The 17,283-nt window shown below is 39.9% G+C and overlaps 1 protein-coding gene across 1 annotated transcript in view; it reads right to left on the minus strand.

Moving 5' to 3' along the window:
- itpr1b (inositol 1,4,5-trisphosphate receptor, type 1b) overlaps positions 1 to 17,283 on the minus strand; it is a 104,464-nt gene that overhangs the window by 12,099 nt on the left and 75,082 nt on the right. Inside the window, exons 53-59 of the mRNA XM_088338526.1 lie at positions 12,013 to 12,188; positions 9,042 to 9,206; positions 8,769 to 8,958; positions 7,037 to 7,120; positions 6,036 to 6,184; positions 4,158 to 4,323; positions 1,449 to 1,609 (exon numbers count right to left, since the gene is read on the minus strand). Coding sequence (XP_088194652.1) covers positions 1,449 to 1,609; positions 4,158 to 4,323; positions 6,036 to 6,184; positions 7,037 to 7,120; positions 8,769 to 8,958; positions 9,042 to 9,206; positions 12,013 to 12,188 — 1,091 coding nt within the window. The remainder of the gene's footprint in view (positions 1 to 1,448; positions 1,610 to 4,157; positions 4,324 to 6,035; positions 6,185 to 7,036; positions 7,121 to 8,768; positions 8,959 to 9,041; positions 9,207 to 12,012; positions 12,189 to 17,283) is intronic.

Raw genomic sequence — 17,283 nt, forward strand, 5'->3', positions numbered from 1 at the left:
CACACACTATTGTACTCTCTAATATACTATTGTACTCTCATACACACTACTATACTCCCTCCCACACACTATTATACTCTCATTCACACATTAATAGATGCTCTCATACAAATGACGATAATCTCTGACACAAACTACTATGCTTTCACACACAGACTACTACACTTTCACACACATATTGATATTATTTTTCACACACCATTAAAACGGCTATTACTGTATGTTTTTTTCACACCTAGTGTAATGATCACCTTATCTCAGTGTTGTTTTACTTTGGGTACTTTTGGTAACCATGGCGATGCACACTGAACAGTGTGTGCGTATATGTTGTACAGTTCAATGTCAAATTGGAGTTGCTCCTGGTATAGTAGTATATGTGAGAGAGTGTAGTAGTATATTTAAGAGAGTATAGTATTGTGTGTTACATCCTAGTAGTGTGTGTACGAAAGTAAAGAAATCACTCATTTTCCGCAGGGATTGCATTCCGAAAACGTCCCGCGATTGTCAAAACCTGCGCAAATAACATTTATTAGTTTCACCGGCTCAAGTATTTGTTTAACAAATAAATGTACTTTTTTTTCTTTCAAATAACTTCTGTACTGTCATATTGAAATTTTAAAAATAATCTTGCTGTTTCATTGCACATCGGTATGGATTAAGGACCAAATGGTCTTTTATTTACATGATACTTTGCCGCCATCACGTCGACCTCATGGAAAACTGCGTTAACCTTCCAGTTCTGTATTACAGAAACCATATATTTTTTTTAATAATCAAACATTTAATATCAAACAGACCTGCACGTGGCTCCAGAGCAAGTATAGCAAATGGAAAGGTCCAACATTGTTGGTGATAGAAAGCATCTTCCTCTGTTTATCCAATCAGAATGCAGATCACAATGCACAATGAAATTCCAGGAAGTGGCAAAACCACAATAAGTAAACCGCCATAGAGCAAGGCACTGCATGAGAGTATAGTGGTTTGTGTAAGGGAGTAAGGTACTGTCTGTGATAGAGAATAGTAGTATGTATTAGAGAGGAAAGTAATGTTTGTGCATAGGTACAACTGTGTAAGAGAGTATACTTGTGCACATGTGAGAGTATGATGGTATATGTGAAAGAAAGTATAGCTAAATTCTAAAACAGCTTCTCATACTTAAGTGTGTAGAAAACTTTGAATGTAAAGATTTGCTGTTCTGATTTGGTCTCTCAAATTTTGACCAGTAATTCTTATCGTGTGCGAGCGTGTGAGTGTTGCCCAGCTGCCTGCCTGCCGGATTAGGCAAATATATGCCAGAAGCAGACGGTCTGGATGTTAATTCTCTGTTCACAAAGCCGAGTCATGCAACCATACTTAAGTATTGAAGGGAATGGGATTACATCATGCCGAATTGTTAGCCTCGGTTCACACAATCCTGTGTAGCCATTCGGTAGTAAAACAAAGCCTACCCGGATCATTTCAGCCACGTAGCTCTCAGGCCCGGTGTACTCGGTTGAATCTTTGACCTTCACCAGAACGATGAAGAACAAGTAGTGCCACATGTTGTGTTCCACTTTGATGTGTTCTTCGAAAGTGACCGTCTTGTTGTCAAATTTGTCTCTCTCAAGACCTGAAGAGTCCCAGGAAAAATGACACACATACATTAAAATGAGGGTGCATCGTTTGAGGTGACCTTTAAAATGTAAATATTTTCTCTTTTGAGTATGTGTTTACAATCTCCAAATGAGTCCAAAGAGAGCTGTTTTCCCCACCGCGCCTTTCTGCTTTTACCTTACTTTTAGCAAAGTTGTTCGGGGCACATTTGGTAGAGGTAATGTGAATGGGGGGAGTGGTGGAGCAGGGTTCCTAAATATTAAGGCAAGTTAAACTCAAGACTTTCAAAGACTTTTTTAATGCCTTTTTAATTCAAATTTAAGACAAAGTCGACAAAAACAAAACTAAAACAAAAAATTCAAAAGCCACCACATGAATTAGAGGCAATTTTAAACAATTTCATTTTTTTTAGCACATTTTGGTCGATCTGTCCGTATGGAAAACATAGCTCTCTCCAAAGTTTTATACATGGAGAACAAAAACTTAAAAGTATGTTGACAGTACATCATGGATCCTTAGTCGAAATCAGCAGATTACTAAGTCCAAATAACTCTATATTTGCTATATTTATGAATCATTTTTATCATGATGCATCATGACTTTTTTAAATAAATCCTTTCAGGTAAAACATATATACATCATATTAATGTGTGCCCATTTCTAAGACTTTTTTGTCAAGATTTGCCAATTGCTCTCACCTGCTCTCACTCATTCAGCCCCAGCTGCCACTCGTTCCCTAATTAGTACTGCTCCAATTTAAACACTTCATTCTCGTTCAATCCTGGTCAGTCTGTCTGCAAACCTCAGTGCATGCAAGGCAAGCACTTTTGACTCTGGCTCCTGTTTTGATCCCGACCTGTTTCCTGTATCGATCCCAGATCCAAGCTCCGTTCTCATGTCCCGGCTGCCCGTATCATGATTCTGTTTCTTGTATCGATCCCCGATCCAAGCTCCGTTGTCCTGTCTCGGCTACTCGTATCGTGATTCTGTTTCCTGTATCGATCCCAGATCCAAGCTCCGTTGTCCTGTCCCAGCTACTCGTATCGTGATTCTGTTTCCTGTATCGATCCCCGATCGAAGTTCCGTTCTCCTGTCCCGGCTACACGTATCATGATTCTGTTTCCTGTATTGATCCCCGATCCAAGCTCCGTTCTCCTGTCCCGGCTACCCGTATCCTGATTATGTTTCCTGTATCGATCCACGATCCCTGGCTTCCCGCTCATCCCGGCTACCTGACTTGTTCCAATCTCCAAGCACGCTCCGTCTCCTGTCATTTCGGTCGGTGCGAACTTAAGCCGAACTAACGTAAGTTGTGATCATAGAAATGAAGATACCATAGACGCATAAAGACAAAATGTTCATATTATTATTCGTTTATTTTATTTTACTCTAATTTTTGTCAAATGGGATAAATAATAACTTAAATGAGACAAATGATCGGGTTATTTTGCTCATTTAAGGTATGTCTAAATTGTCGCATATTCGTGGTCATTTTTAGGTTTCATTTTCCTTATTTTACTAAAAACTTACCATGTATATATCTTGCTTTTAATATATTTTACCCTATATCTGTAAAAAAAAACAGAATATTATACAAGATTATCTGACAATTTAGAAGAAAATATTTAGGTTAAATAAAAAAGATAATTTTTCCAAAAATCAAAAATTAAACTTACCACAAATATTTTTATTAATTTTCAACATTTTTAAAAACTTTTCAAGTATTTTTAAGGCTTGTATAAGTATCCTGTATTGTTTTGAAACTGAAAAAGAAATGTTTAATAAAACAATATGCTCTATAAAGAAAAATAAAGTTAAGTTTAACTTACTTTTGGAAGAGTACGGCAACTTCCTCCTCCGTGGTATAAAGTGGACGTAAAAAAGCGATTCAACCATTTTCTCAACCGCATCAATCTTTCTTATTCCACTTTCGTTTCAAAAGAAACGGCTCGCCTCTTCTTTACACTTTACACCAATTGTATTGAATGGATGCACGAGATATTAAACAGTAAAAATGTCAAAGTTCTTAGCGTGCTAGAGATACACACGAACTAGGAAGTAGAAGCCGGATTTCTTCTTTGGGGTAGATGCTGGGTGTGAAGCACTACAGCACTGTCCTCTACTCGAAAAAGGTGCACAAAATATAAAATCTAACTTAGAACAATGTCCCGATGTTCTAATCTACTACTTCGTGTAAGTCGAATGGTCGTAAGTAGGGGAGCGTCTGTCTATGCGAATTTCTCGACGGACAAGTATTTACAGAACATGCACATTCATATGGTAGTTCATGTATTATTAGTTATTTTTTTCAATCAATACAAATGAATGTTTTTGCCCGCCAGGAGGCGCTAAATAATACACACTGTCCCTTTAAACGTTTACATTAAGGCAGGGGGCTCAAAATATCCCCATAGTTCGCAACTGGCCCTCGAGCCGCGAGATTGAGACACCTCTTTTAGACTGAATGTGAAAGGTCTTTAAAAACAAGATCCAATATCTTGGTATTTTTCTTTTCTTAAGGACATTAGAAAGGAGTGGTAAGCAAGAACAAGAGGATTACTCACCGCAAATAAAACACGTTGTTTTCAAGATTTCCTCTTTCTTTTGCTTTTCACTCCTCAGATCGGCAAATGTATCGATGATAACGCCAAAGATGAGGTTGAGAACGATGATGATAACCATGAAGAAGAAAAGCAGATCGTAGATCACCCTGGCTGCAAAAAGCGGCTCCTGGTAAAATAGAAAATTGAATAAAAAATGTAGTAAATTTAGACCAAAATATACTTTTTTTATTTTGCGAAGTATGATTATCAATATTTCCCATTTACAATTGATTTATTCATCCATCCATCCATCCATTATCTGCACCACTCATCCCCAGTAGAGTCACAGGGGTGCTGGAGCCCATCCCAGCTGTCCTCAGGCAGTGGCCAGGGGAGACCCTGAACTGGTTCAATTTAGTTTTATTTATTTATATATATATATATATATATATATATATATATATATATATATATATATCTGCGATTGGCTGGCAACCAGTTCAGGGTGTCCCCTGCCTACTGGCCAATAATTGCTGGGATGGGCTCCAGCACCCCCGCGACCCTACTGAGGATAAGCGGTGCAGCTAATGAGATATATATATATATATATATATATATATATATATATATATATATATATATATATTTATATATATTTATACAAACACACACACACACAAAGAGAAAGCAAGAAAGAGCGAGAATAAGAGAGAGAACGAGAGAGCTAGAAAGAGAGACAACAAGTTAGTGAGAGAACAATAGAGAAAGAACAAAAAGGATTGAGAGCGAATGAGAGAGATGGACGAAGAGAGAACAATAGAGTGAGAGAGGGAGATTTTTAAGGACTTTCAAGGCTAATTTTCCCGTTCCTATGGCAGCGTTAAGAAAATAGTGCCTCAAATGACCAGTTTGGATTTACATGAGTAGAATTGTTTTATTTTTCTTCATTTAATGTGTGTTTTTCCATCCATCCATCCATTATCTGCCCCGCTTATCCTCAGTAGGGTCGCGGGGGTGCTGGAGCCTATCCCAGCTATCTTCAGGCAGAGGGCAGGGGACACCCTGAACTGGTTTCCAGCTAATCGCAGGGCACACAGGGGCAGACAACTCACTAGCTCATTCACACCCAGGGACAATTTGGACCGGCCAATTAACCTGACATGCATGTTTTTGGAATGTGGGAGGAAACCTTACATGCCCGGAGGAAACCAACGCAGGCACGGGGAGAACATGCAAACTCCACACAGGAGGTTCGATCTCATGACCTCAGAACTGTGCCGCACACGCGCTAACCACTGCGCCGTCGTGCTGCCCTTAAATTCCTTTTAAGGTATCTAACATACCACTGAAGTGTTCTTTCGTACCCCTCGGGCAGGGTCAGCAACCTGAGGCTCTTTAGCACCGCCCTAGTGGCTTCCCGGAGCTTTTTCAAAAATGCTTTGAAACGGAAAGAGAAGAAAGGGAAATATTCAGTTTTAAATGTGGTTGAAACATGGAAATGTTTTTTCTTAAAGTTGTTCAAGGCTGTAAACGTTTTTACAATAAATATTAAATGAGTAACTATAAATCCCTTTTTATTTTGAGGCTTACTCGAGGCTTTTATTTTTTCGCAGCTCCTGACATTTTTTTTATTTGTTTCTTGTCCGTAAAGGCTTCTTTAACATTTTCAGTTGCTGAACCCTGCCCTCGGCTAACATATACCCCTGTTTGAGAGCCACTGTCCAGAGTAAACAAGTTCAAGTTTCACCTTTCTTGTAAATAAACAAGATTATCCCTCTATATTTATCATCCTACTCCTCACTATAAGACCATAGAAGTAATCTTACACCATAATTAAGTAGACAATATCATTTTAGTACCATAGTCATTTTGGTGCACCATATTTTCCCTTTTCTGTACCTCCTTGGATGGCTTCCGCAGGACATCCCCGACACCTCCTCCACTTCTTAGGCCATGGCTTAATACCGTGACAATGCACATAAGTAAGGAATCGCAATTTCTTTCTTTGTCTTCTATAACTACTGCAGGTGGCTGGATGGCGAGAGAAGCTGTAGAGAAATGTGCACACAGCAACGCACACAATTAATAAAAACTTCGGACATTGCTAAGATTTGCCTGCATGAGGTGAGTATTGGAGGTGGACACACTTCTGGGAATTAACCCAAAGATACAGGATTAGCATAGTAGTAATTTGAAGGGAATACAAGGAAAGTAAAACAAGGAAAAGGTCGCCCTACAGGCAGTCAAAGGTGTCATGATGGCGAGCTGGATCTGAAACAAGGTTAGCAGGTGCGCAATATAATGTTTTGTGCGCCATCGCCGAGTGGTGCCATCGACTCGTTTGTGCCAAAAGGTCATCAACCTTCAACCCTTTAAACCCATTCCCTTATTTGATGCTCTAAGCGTTCCGTGAAGTCCAAGCGCCAAAGCCTACCAGAGGGTACGGGGGAGTGATTACCTGATTAAACACACCTAGTGCTTTTTAAAACTCTGGCATTTAAAGACGGCTTGGACAGATCCTCATTGTTGGATCATGGATGTTCAAGCCCGTCCGCAACACTCTCCTACAACCCTCAACATCTCCTAGATGAGTAGTAAGACTTTGTATTTACACAGCTTTACATTTTTTTGGGATTGTGCTTTTGTTACCCATTTTTCAATTTCCTACCTTTACAGAGTGCCTTTTGTTACTTATCTTGTCTGTATCAAAGGACTGTCTTGAGCACTGCCACTCACCCGGCAACCTCAAATGACCCCAACGAATACAGCAAGTTGGAATCTGACTACCAGCCTAAACCATATTAGCAGCCAACGGGGCTGAAATATTCTTTGACTGAATCGGTCTGCATAAAATCGTGCAGAGGGGCAAAAACACACAAAAAATCCTTTCTTTGACTTACGATTTTCTGAAGAACAGTTTTCTCCATTTCCTTTCTGGCAAACTCCACCCGTGAAGAAGTGTCCCATAAAACTGGCTCCAAGTTCTGGAGGGAATAAAGACAAAGGGCAGATAATGAACACAAAAAATCAGGTTTTTGAATGGCCAATCGTATATCCCAAATAAAACAGCACTAGGCTTATAAGGGTTACAGTTTTTTTAGAGGGTGTGGGAGGCCCCTGAGCAAGTCAAAAATAGACAGTCAAAATAAAAAATCAAATACAAAAAAAAACTGCCTTACCGCCCTTATGCACACAGATCACAAGAAAAAAACTAAGTACATGAACATTTTTTACCGTACTGTTTTTTTTAACATAAACCTAAACAAAAAGCAGTTTGATTCTTTTAAGTACTTATTTAGGATATTTATAGAAAGATGTAGTCTGTTTTTTTTAGGAGCGAGTATAATTGTCCTTTTTCTTCCTTCAATGGGAAAAAGAGAAGGTATCATGTTGTAGGGCACTGAAAAATACTCTGAAATATCCGCTGCAAATGTACCATGGGCCATACCGTGGGCATTGTACCGACGCTCGACCATTCGACTTACGCAAATTGGTAGATACCAACATTTTTGGGGGATGTCGAAAAATACCCGGACATTGCCGTAAGTTAGATTTTGTATTGTGTGCACCTCTTTTTCAGAGTACAGGACATACTGTCGCGCTTCTTTCCGCTGCCACCAGCGTTTGGCTCTATGAGAGGTCACCCAGCATCTACGTCTACGTCCTAGTTCGGGTGTAATGTATACACGCTGCACTGTATCTCTAGCGCGCTAAGAACATTGACATTTTTATTGTTTAATATCTCGTGCATCCATTCAATAGGGTTGGTGTAAAGTGTAAAGAAGGGGCGAGACGTTTCTTTTGAAATGAAAGTGGAATGAGAAAGATTGATGCGGTTGAGAAAATGGTTGTAATGCTTTTTTACGGCCACTTTTTACCACAGAGGAGGACCTCTTGAAGCGCATCCCCCAAAAGTAAGTTAAACTCAACTTTATTTATCTTTATAGTCAAGTCAAGTCATGTTTATTTGTGACGGCCTTAATCGCAAGGAGTCTCAAAGGGCTTCACAGACAGCAGAATGTCAACGCCTAATGCGTAGCTTTGTTTTTCAGTACTATGCTCTATCATTCAGTAACGTTATAGAGCTTATCATTTTATTAAACGTTTTTTTTTCAGTTTCAGAACTATACAGGTTACTTATACAACCCTTTAACATACTTCTATAAACCTTAAACATACAAAATATAGCATTGGAGGAACTTACGAACAAATTCAACTTACGAAAGATCGCTCGTAAGTAGGGTACAGTCTGTATTCAGTCCATGTCGCACATAGGTTAAAAATGAAAGTTGATTTTTTTTTCAACCCTCCAAAGCAAAAATCAATGTTGTGGTTTCATAAATTCGTGAAAGTTTCGCCGCCTTTCGAACCATGCTTTTGGTGCTAAACCCGTGATATAATTTTATCAATTTATTTATTTTTCGTAACTGTGTCCTGACAAGCTAGTGAATGAAATTCCTTTCGGGGAATATAAGCCTCTCGATCGTGGAGGGGAAAAGTAAAAACTCTTTTGTTGGAGCTCTCTAAAGTATGCCATCGTAAAAACAAAAAGGTCAGCGACAACAATAAAACAAAAACATAAGCAAACAGTATCAATCGATAAAGAACCATCAATCCTGTGGGGAGACGTACCTAGGGATTTGTTCGGTATCCTGTCCACAGCTAAAATGAAATCGTCTTTGAAGAAAATGTAACCCACTATGGAGAAAAGGTAGACGAGTATAAGAGCCAGTACTGCCGTTAGCACGATGGAGCGCCCGTTGCGAGTCACGCTCTTGATGACATTCAGCAAGGTTTCTTCTCGGTAAATAAGATCAAAGAGCTGGAAAGAGAAAATGGCAATTTCTTTTTAAAGCTTTAGAGTAATTGTGACTTTTATGGTTGAGCGTGTGCGTGTTGACTCACTAGTAAGCTATAAAAGAAGACGTGCACAAAGACCCCCAGGGTGCAGATAATAAGGTAGAGTAGGTGGTAGAGGAATTCCACATCAGTGATCATGGCTCGGTAGCCTCGCGTGAATGTCCCACGGTTGCCGACAAAGCTCATCAAGAAGATGACTTTGTTGCATAACTGACAAAACAGCATGAGACGGATCACAGGTAAGGTCAGGCTTAGTCAGAGCATACATCCTCTTCAGTTACTTGGAATCCTTGTTAAAAAGCGGGTTAGGAATAAAGAAATAAAAGGATCATTTGACATTTAAATATAAATTCAAAATTAAATCAATTGTAGTAAATATTCGATCAAATGAAACAAACGATTTGTTGTTCCCCGTTTTAATGAAGTTTTTGTAAAAAAAATAAAAAATAGTGAGTGCCGATAGCATGTCTTTCATCATTGCTTGCTGCGGGAAAAACATCACACCATCCAAAACGACAGACAGGACCTGCGATTGTTAACTCATTCAGTGCCATAACGTATTAATACGTTTTCGTATGCATTTTTCTTGAGTGCAAAATGTAAAAAATACAATCTTTTTTTATTTGTTTTATTTACAAAAAAAAACTACAGGGAGTGCAGAATTATAAGGCAAGTTGTATTTTTGAGGATTAATTTTATTATTGAACAACAACCATGTTCTTAATGAACCCAAAAGTCTCATTAATATCAAAGCTGAATATTTTGGAAGTTGGAGTGGGGCTTTTTTAGTTTTAGCTATTTTAGGAGGATATCTGTGTGTGCAGGTGACTATTACTGTGCATAATTATTAGGCAACTTAACAAAAAACAAATGTATACCCATTTTAATTATTTATTTTCATCAGGGAAACCAATATAACAGCTCAACATTCACAAATATACATTTCTGACATTCAAAAACAAAACAAAAACAAATCAGTGACCAATATAGCCACCTTTCTTTGCAAGGACACTCAAAAGCCTGCCATCCATGGATTCTGTCAGTGCTTTGATCTGTTCACGATCAACATTGCGTGCAGCAGCAACCACAGCCTCCCAGACACTGTTCAGAGAGGTGTACTGTTTTCCCTCCTTGTAAATCTCACATTTGATGAGGGACCACAGGTTCTCTATGGGGTTCAGATCAGGTGAACAAGGAGGCCATGTCATTAGTTTTTCTTCTTTTAGACCCTTTCTTGCCAGCCACGCTGTGGAGTACTTGGATGCGTGTGATGGAGCGTTGTCCTGCATGAAAATCATGTTTTTCTTGAAGGATGCGGACTTCTTCCTGTACCACTGCTTGAAGAAGGTGTCTTCCAGAAACTGGCAGTAGGACTGGGAGTTGAGCTTGAGTCCATCCTCAACCCGAAAAGGCCCCACAAGCTCATCTTTGATGATACCAGCCCATACCAGTACCCCACCTCCACCTTGCTGGCGTCTGAGGCGGACTGGAGTTCTCTGCCCTTTACCGATCCAGCCACGGGCCCATCCATCTGGCCCATCAAGACTCACTGTCATTTCATCAGTCCATAAAACCTTAGAAAAATCCGTCTTGAGATTTTTCTTGGCCCAGTCTTGACGTTTCAGCTTGTGTGTCTTGTTCAGTGGTGGTCGTTTTTCAGCCTTTCTTACCTTGGCCATGTCTCTGAGTATTGCACACCTTGTGTTCACGGGCAGTTATTTTGCGCCTTGGTTTTTCTACACGCTTCTTGCGACCCTGTTGACTATTTTGAATGTAACGCTTGATTGTTCGATGATCACGCTTCAGAAGCTTGGCAATTTTAAGAGTGCTGCATCCCTCTGCAAGATATCTCCCTATTTTTGACTTTTCAGAGCCTGTCAAGTCCCTCTTCTGACCCATTTTGCCAAAGGAAAGGAAGTTGCCTAATAATTATGCACACCTGATATAGGGTGTTGATGTCATTAGACCACACCCCTTCTCATTACAGAGATGCACATCACCTGATATGCTTAATTGGTAGTAGGCTTTCGAGCCTATACAGCTTGGAGTAAGACAACATGCATAAAGAGGATGATGTGGTCAAAATACTCATTTGCCTAATAATTCTGCACTCCCTGTATTCCAAAGGCTTTGTTGCTGCTATTAAGCCTGTGGGAATGATTTCAGAATGAGAAATCACCCCAAGATGACAGGAATGGTGTTGATCAGATCTTAGTCCACTCATCAAAGAGCCCTTACTTCCATGTGTTGCCACCTCTATTCAGCAATTGAGAGTGTGTGGGCAGCCCCTGAGTGACCAAAATCATGTGATCATGTTATCGTAAACAACGGGCGCTGAAAGCTTCACCCAAAGTTCATGCATAAGTTTAGTGTTTTTGCAACAAAACGTTATTTTGCAAGAAAAGTGCCATTGTGTTTATGGAAAGCATTGTTTAGATTTTGAAGGTATCAAAAATGTAAATAAAAAAAGCACCAAAGAGAAAGTTCTGCTTGAAATGTATCCTTTTCCCAAAAGCCATTTTATTTATTTTCAAGACATTAAGCAATGTTCAACTGTTGTATAGTAAACAATGGTAAAAGCTAGAAACATACTTTTGTCTAATGAGAGATGAGGGATACAGCTTTCTTTTGATATATCTGATACCTATATAAATACAGTACTTAATTTCCTGTAGGCCTTCAAAAATGAGTCAAAATGACAAAATTTAGCTGGCAACCACACTTCCCATTTGAAAGAAACTTCTGGCACTGAATGAGTTAATAGCAATCGTTAGCAAGATATTGCTTGGAAAATCAAATCTCTCCCCGACAAACAAAACTTTCGTTTTGACTCCACCCGGTGACGGTGTGATTCACAAAGGAAGACAAGTCCAAACCAGAAGAGTGTCGCTGAGTTTTTTTAAGAAACAAAGACGGAATATTTTGCTTCTGCTGGCCTTTTTCAATTTCTATGACATTGTTTACCTTTGGTATGAATCATTAGCATTTGATGAGGAAACACAGGCTAGTGGCTTACATTAAAACCGCCCAGCAGAAGTAAGGTGGGCTCAAGGCCAACAGAGAAGATGAGCCTCAAGATAGTGGAGGCAATCAGCGCCCGGATTCCGTGCGGCTGAGGCAAAACGATGACAATGGCGAGAGAAACCAACATGGCGAGCCACAGTAAAGCTGAGAGATGAGGCTCCAGGGTTCCTAAAGATGAGGAAAGACCACTGTCATGTTCATATTAAGAAGTCAAGTTTATTTGCCCAGCCCTTAATTAAAGAAAGTTTCAAAGGGCTGCATAGACAACTGTTACTACATCCCCTGATCTGAAACCTACACGAGGGTAAGGAAACAACAACAAAATTATTAAAGTATTTATATATAATTGAGTTGCATTTTATATGTTTATGATTGCGTCTGATAATTATTTTCGATGCGTGAATATTTGGTGTCACTGAATGTCTTGAGCACAAATAAAAATATGTTAAAGCGAGGTGTTCAAGTCAACTAAAAGAAAGTCAAATAACTTATTACATTTAGTCAATCAATCATCTCATCTCATCTCATCATCCGTACCGCTTATCCTCATTAGGGTCGCGGGGGGGCTGGAGCCCATCCCAGCCATCTCCGGGCAATGGGCAGGGGACACCCTGAACTGGTTGCCAGCCAATTGCAGAGCACACAGGGACAGACAACTCATTCGCTCATTCACACCTAGGGACAATTTGGAGCGGCCAATCCACCTGAAATGCATGTTTTTGGAATGTGGGAGGAAACCGGAGTGCCCGGAGGAAACCCATGCAAGCACGGGGAGAACATACAAACTCCGCACAGAAAGTCTGGAGCTGGATTTGAACCCACGACAGGTTCCCATGACATGAACTGTGCCGCACAAGCGCTAACCACTGCGCCGCCGTGCTGCCCCAATCAATCATAATTCAGGTTTATTTCATTATTTTATGTTTTTCATTTTTTATTTTCAATCGGGACAAAAATGCTCAAAAGTGTATTTACTGCTCCTTCGAATTTATATTTATTTATTGAAACATAGTCATCCAGATTTCTTTCATTTATGCTAACTGTAACCTGTAAATATTCAGTTAATTATTTTCCCTAAATATATTTTCTATTTATGTAGCCTGCAAGAGACCTGAGAATGAGGGGCAGGTTCACCTTCCTACAGGACAAAGACCCTAAATATCAAGCCAAATCTACAATGAAATGGCTTCAAACTAACAATATAAATGTGTTAGAATGGCCAAGCCAAAGTCCAGACCTAAATCCTGTTTCTGCACAAATGGTTACCACCAAATCTTAAGAAACCTGAGCTGTTTTGCATTATCTACACCGCTTATCCTCAGTAGGGTCGCGGGAGTGCTGGAGCCCATCCCAGTTATCTTCAGGCAGTGGGAAGGGGACACCCTGACCTGGTTGCCAGCCAGTTCAGGGCACACAGAGACTAGACAATTCACTCGCTCGTTCACACCTAGGGACAATTTGGCCCGGCCAATTAACCTAACATGCATGTTTTTGGAATGTGGGAGGAAACCAGAGTGCCCGGAGGAAACCCACGCAAGCACGGGGAGAACATGCAAACTCCACACAGGAGTTTCGATCTCAAGACCTCAGAACTGTGTGACCTCAGAAACGCGCTAACCACTGCACTGTTGTGCTGCCCTGTATCCGTTTCATGATGTGCAAAACTTATAGAGACATAACCAGCAAAAGAAAGTTGTACAAAGGGTGGCAATATTTTTGCGACACGTGCTTTTCAATTTTTTTTTATTTGCTAGCACAATATAAAATTTTGAATATATTTCGTTTTTATGATTGTGTCTAACATGTTGTCAATTCTTAGAAAATATTCAGATTTTCCATATCTAGAACTTTGAAGCCTGAATTATAAGTTCTTGGGGGGGGCAATACTTTTGCAAGGCACTGTAACATGAGATCTTAAATAGCTGCTGTGTAAACGGTGGCCTCCCTCTTCACGTTTCAACCCAACATTCCAGCTGTAACCATGAGGTGAAACAACAGGAAACAGATCTGCCACAGGCGACGTCATTTGGCCGGCTTGCCATCGGAAGCCTCCTTCTCGCCTCAGATCCGAGCAACGCGTACTTGTTACATAACCCGGCCCGGCTAGCTAAAAATACACTTGGCTCAAGCTGAACTCGTCGGGGATGGACAAGCATTGTGGCACGCCACCCCGGCACTCAGACTTGGCAGGAAAGGTAGACCGTTTGGGTCGGACGTTTATCTTTTCTTTTTGCTTATGCTGCAGTTAAAACAACCGTGGGAGGAACGTTGAATAAACCACAAATACCTGTGCATGATATGTTAAAGGAATAAAGTTTGATCTTCCAGAGTTTATACTGAATATTGTACTACCCTTCAAATGTTTGAGGCCATCCAGGCAAATTTGTGCTTGCCATGAAAAAGTCAAACTTTTTATGAATCCACTGTCTGTCTTCTTTTACCCATATTTATCTTTTGTTGGCCAGTCTCAGACATGGAATTTCTTTGCCGCTCTGCTTTTAAGGCCAACATCATGAAGACGCCTCTTCATTGTAAATGTTGACACGAATGTTTTGCTGATACTATTTAACAAAGCTGCTAGTTTAGGACCTGTAAGGTGTGTATTTCTCCAACTAGATGATACTTTGATGTATTAGTCATCTTGCCACTTCTCGTTCTACTCCTGTTAAAGCCCAAAGGCACTGTTTTCTGAAGGGAGTAGTACACACCCTTGTGGGAAAACTTAAGTTTTGGTCAATTTCTCTGATAAAGTAACTTTAATTTCTTAGAACAAGAACATATTGTGGATTTTCTCATGTAAGCTTTTTTTCCTGGCTATTCTGAAAGTTTAATCATACCCACAAATGCCATACTCCAGATCTGGGGTCGGGAACCTTTTTGACTCTAAGAGCCCATCCATCCATCCATTATCTGCACCGCTTATCCTCAGTAGGGTCGCGGGGTGCTGGAGCCCATCCCAGAAATCTCTGGGCAGTGGGCAGGGGACACCCTGAACTGGTTGCCAGCCAGTCGCAGGGCACACAGGGACAGACAATTCGCTCGCTCATTCACACCTAGGGGACAATTTGGACCGGCCAATTAACCTGATGTGCATGTTTTTGGAATGTTGGAGGAAACCCACGCAAGCACAGGGAGAACATGCAAACTCCACACAGGAAGGTTGGTAGCTGGATTTGAACCCATGACCTCAGAACTGTGCTGCACACGCGCTAACCACCGCGCCGCCGTGCTGCCCCACTCCAAGAGCCGTAAAAGCAAAATAGTTGTATTTTTGGGGGAAAGAGCCACACCATATATATATTTTGAGACAAAATTAAACATCTATAAAAACTAAATAATGCCAGACCCATTTAAATAAACCACTTCAAATTTGTCTCCCTACCGCAGTTACTTTAAGAGTGTTGAGTCCCTTTTTTGTCATAAATAATGAATAATAAAGTTTTTTCGTAAAAAAAGTCACAAAATTCTGCAAACAATGATCCCAATGCATGTACCTTCAGCGCAGACGGCGCAGGACGAGAGACAGGAGGAAGAGTTCGCGCTCTTTTTGCAGCTCCACCCATCCCTTCCGCTCACCCAATTAAATTTTGATGTATTTACAGTTTGTTCTGTGGATTTTTATCATAAAGTCACAAAAGCAAACATGGCTTATTTATTGAGCTCTCATTTAGCAATGTACAGCCAAAACAGTTTTTTGGGTGTGACACCTTGACTGTGAACTGTACAAATAAAAGGAGCCATATATGGCTCGTGAGCCGTAGTTTCCCGACCGCTGAAGGTTCCTGGAAGGTCAGTTTCAGAGTTTCTCCAACCAGCTAAACTAATTTCAGCTTTGCTAACATCATTGCACAAGGGTTTTCTAATCACTCATTAGCATTTTAACATAATTAGCAAACACAATGTACTATTAGAACACTAGAGTGCTGATTGATGGAAACGGGCCTTTATACACCGATGTAGATTGTGCATTATTAATCAGACACTTGCAGCTAAAACAGTAATTTGCCACGTTACCAATGTATTGGGTGTACTTATGATTAGTTTCATCTGATCTTCTTAAAAAAACCAACTGCTTTTACTCCAGAAATAGCTAAATTTCTATGGGACCTCAAACTTCTTAACTATTGTGTATATTCTGTTTGTTTGATCAAGATGTTTATAATCTTAATCCTGAATGAAGCATCTGGTTTTGAGGACCTTTGACTCTAATTACCATGGGTCAATTCTAAACCTACTCCGACAACCTCGTTCGTCCTCTGAGAAAGTTCCAACAAAGGGGATCTCGCCGTTCCACCCCAGACCAGAACAATCGAAAGTTCATGACCGTCACAATGCTCGTCTTTTTCCACTTTGGAACAATAGAAGCCCTGATGGTTTCACACATGCCCATAACTGCAGTATTGTGGTTTTAACAGTAAAAATAAACATTATTTGTGTAATGCATTACAGATATGTACTACAGGAGATGGCCCACTAAATTCTTCTTGTTTTGGATTCGATGCAAAAGTCGATGCATTAGAATGTTGAACTTTGCAAAGAACCGAAGCCAAACACATCGTGACCCAAACCAATGCAAAAACACCCTGTGGTCAGCAGTTCTCCATTGTATCTGTTCAAGTCAACTTTATGTTGGAAAACCTACATTCTTCTTTAACAGTACTGGAGAAGTGCCACTTTCCTTTATTATCGACTGAAGGTATTTCTACAACAAAAGACTTTTATTTTTTCGTTTTGGCAAACTAGCAAAGACAGGAATTTTTTTTAATTCACCCAAAGGATGGCTTTTTAGCATTCCAACATGTTCACCACATAAGAAATAATAAGCAGCCTGGAATTTTGTGTTCGGAAGAAAAAAACTGAGCTTATCTACTACTATTACTGTACAACACAAGCACAGTTTATAAAAGGGAAAAGTCACCTTTCATACACGAGACTATCGTATCGCTGCGACCTTTTTATTTTATTTTCCCCAGAATACAAGTTGCACTAGCCAAAGATTAGCTAAAAAACAAGGGAACAAAAAAGTTGCTCTAAATGGCAACATTTCTAAAAATGACTATGATAATTTTGGGGAAAGAATAAAATGATGCTGTTTTTTGCATAGAAGAAGAAAACAAAAGACAACACTCTTTTTTGCATAGAATAAGCTTTTTTTTCAAGCACAAGAAAAGGCAATGCTAATTTTCAAAAGAGAAGAAGACAAACTAGTTTGCCACGCAGATGACGACAATGCTAATTTCCGCCAAAGAAGAGGTAACGCTAG

The sequence above is a fragment of the Urocampus carinirostris genome, chromosome 6, assembly GCF_059441175.1.
Source record: "Urocampus carinirostris isolate Australia breed hairy pipefish chromosome 6, RoL_Ucar_1.0, whole genome shotgun sequence".
NCBI classification, from domain to species: Eukaryota; Metazoa; Chordata; class Actinopteri; order Syngnathiformes; family Syngnathidae; genus Urocampus; species Urocampus carinirostris.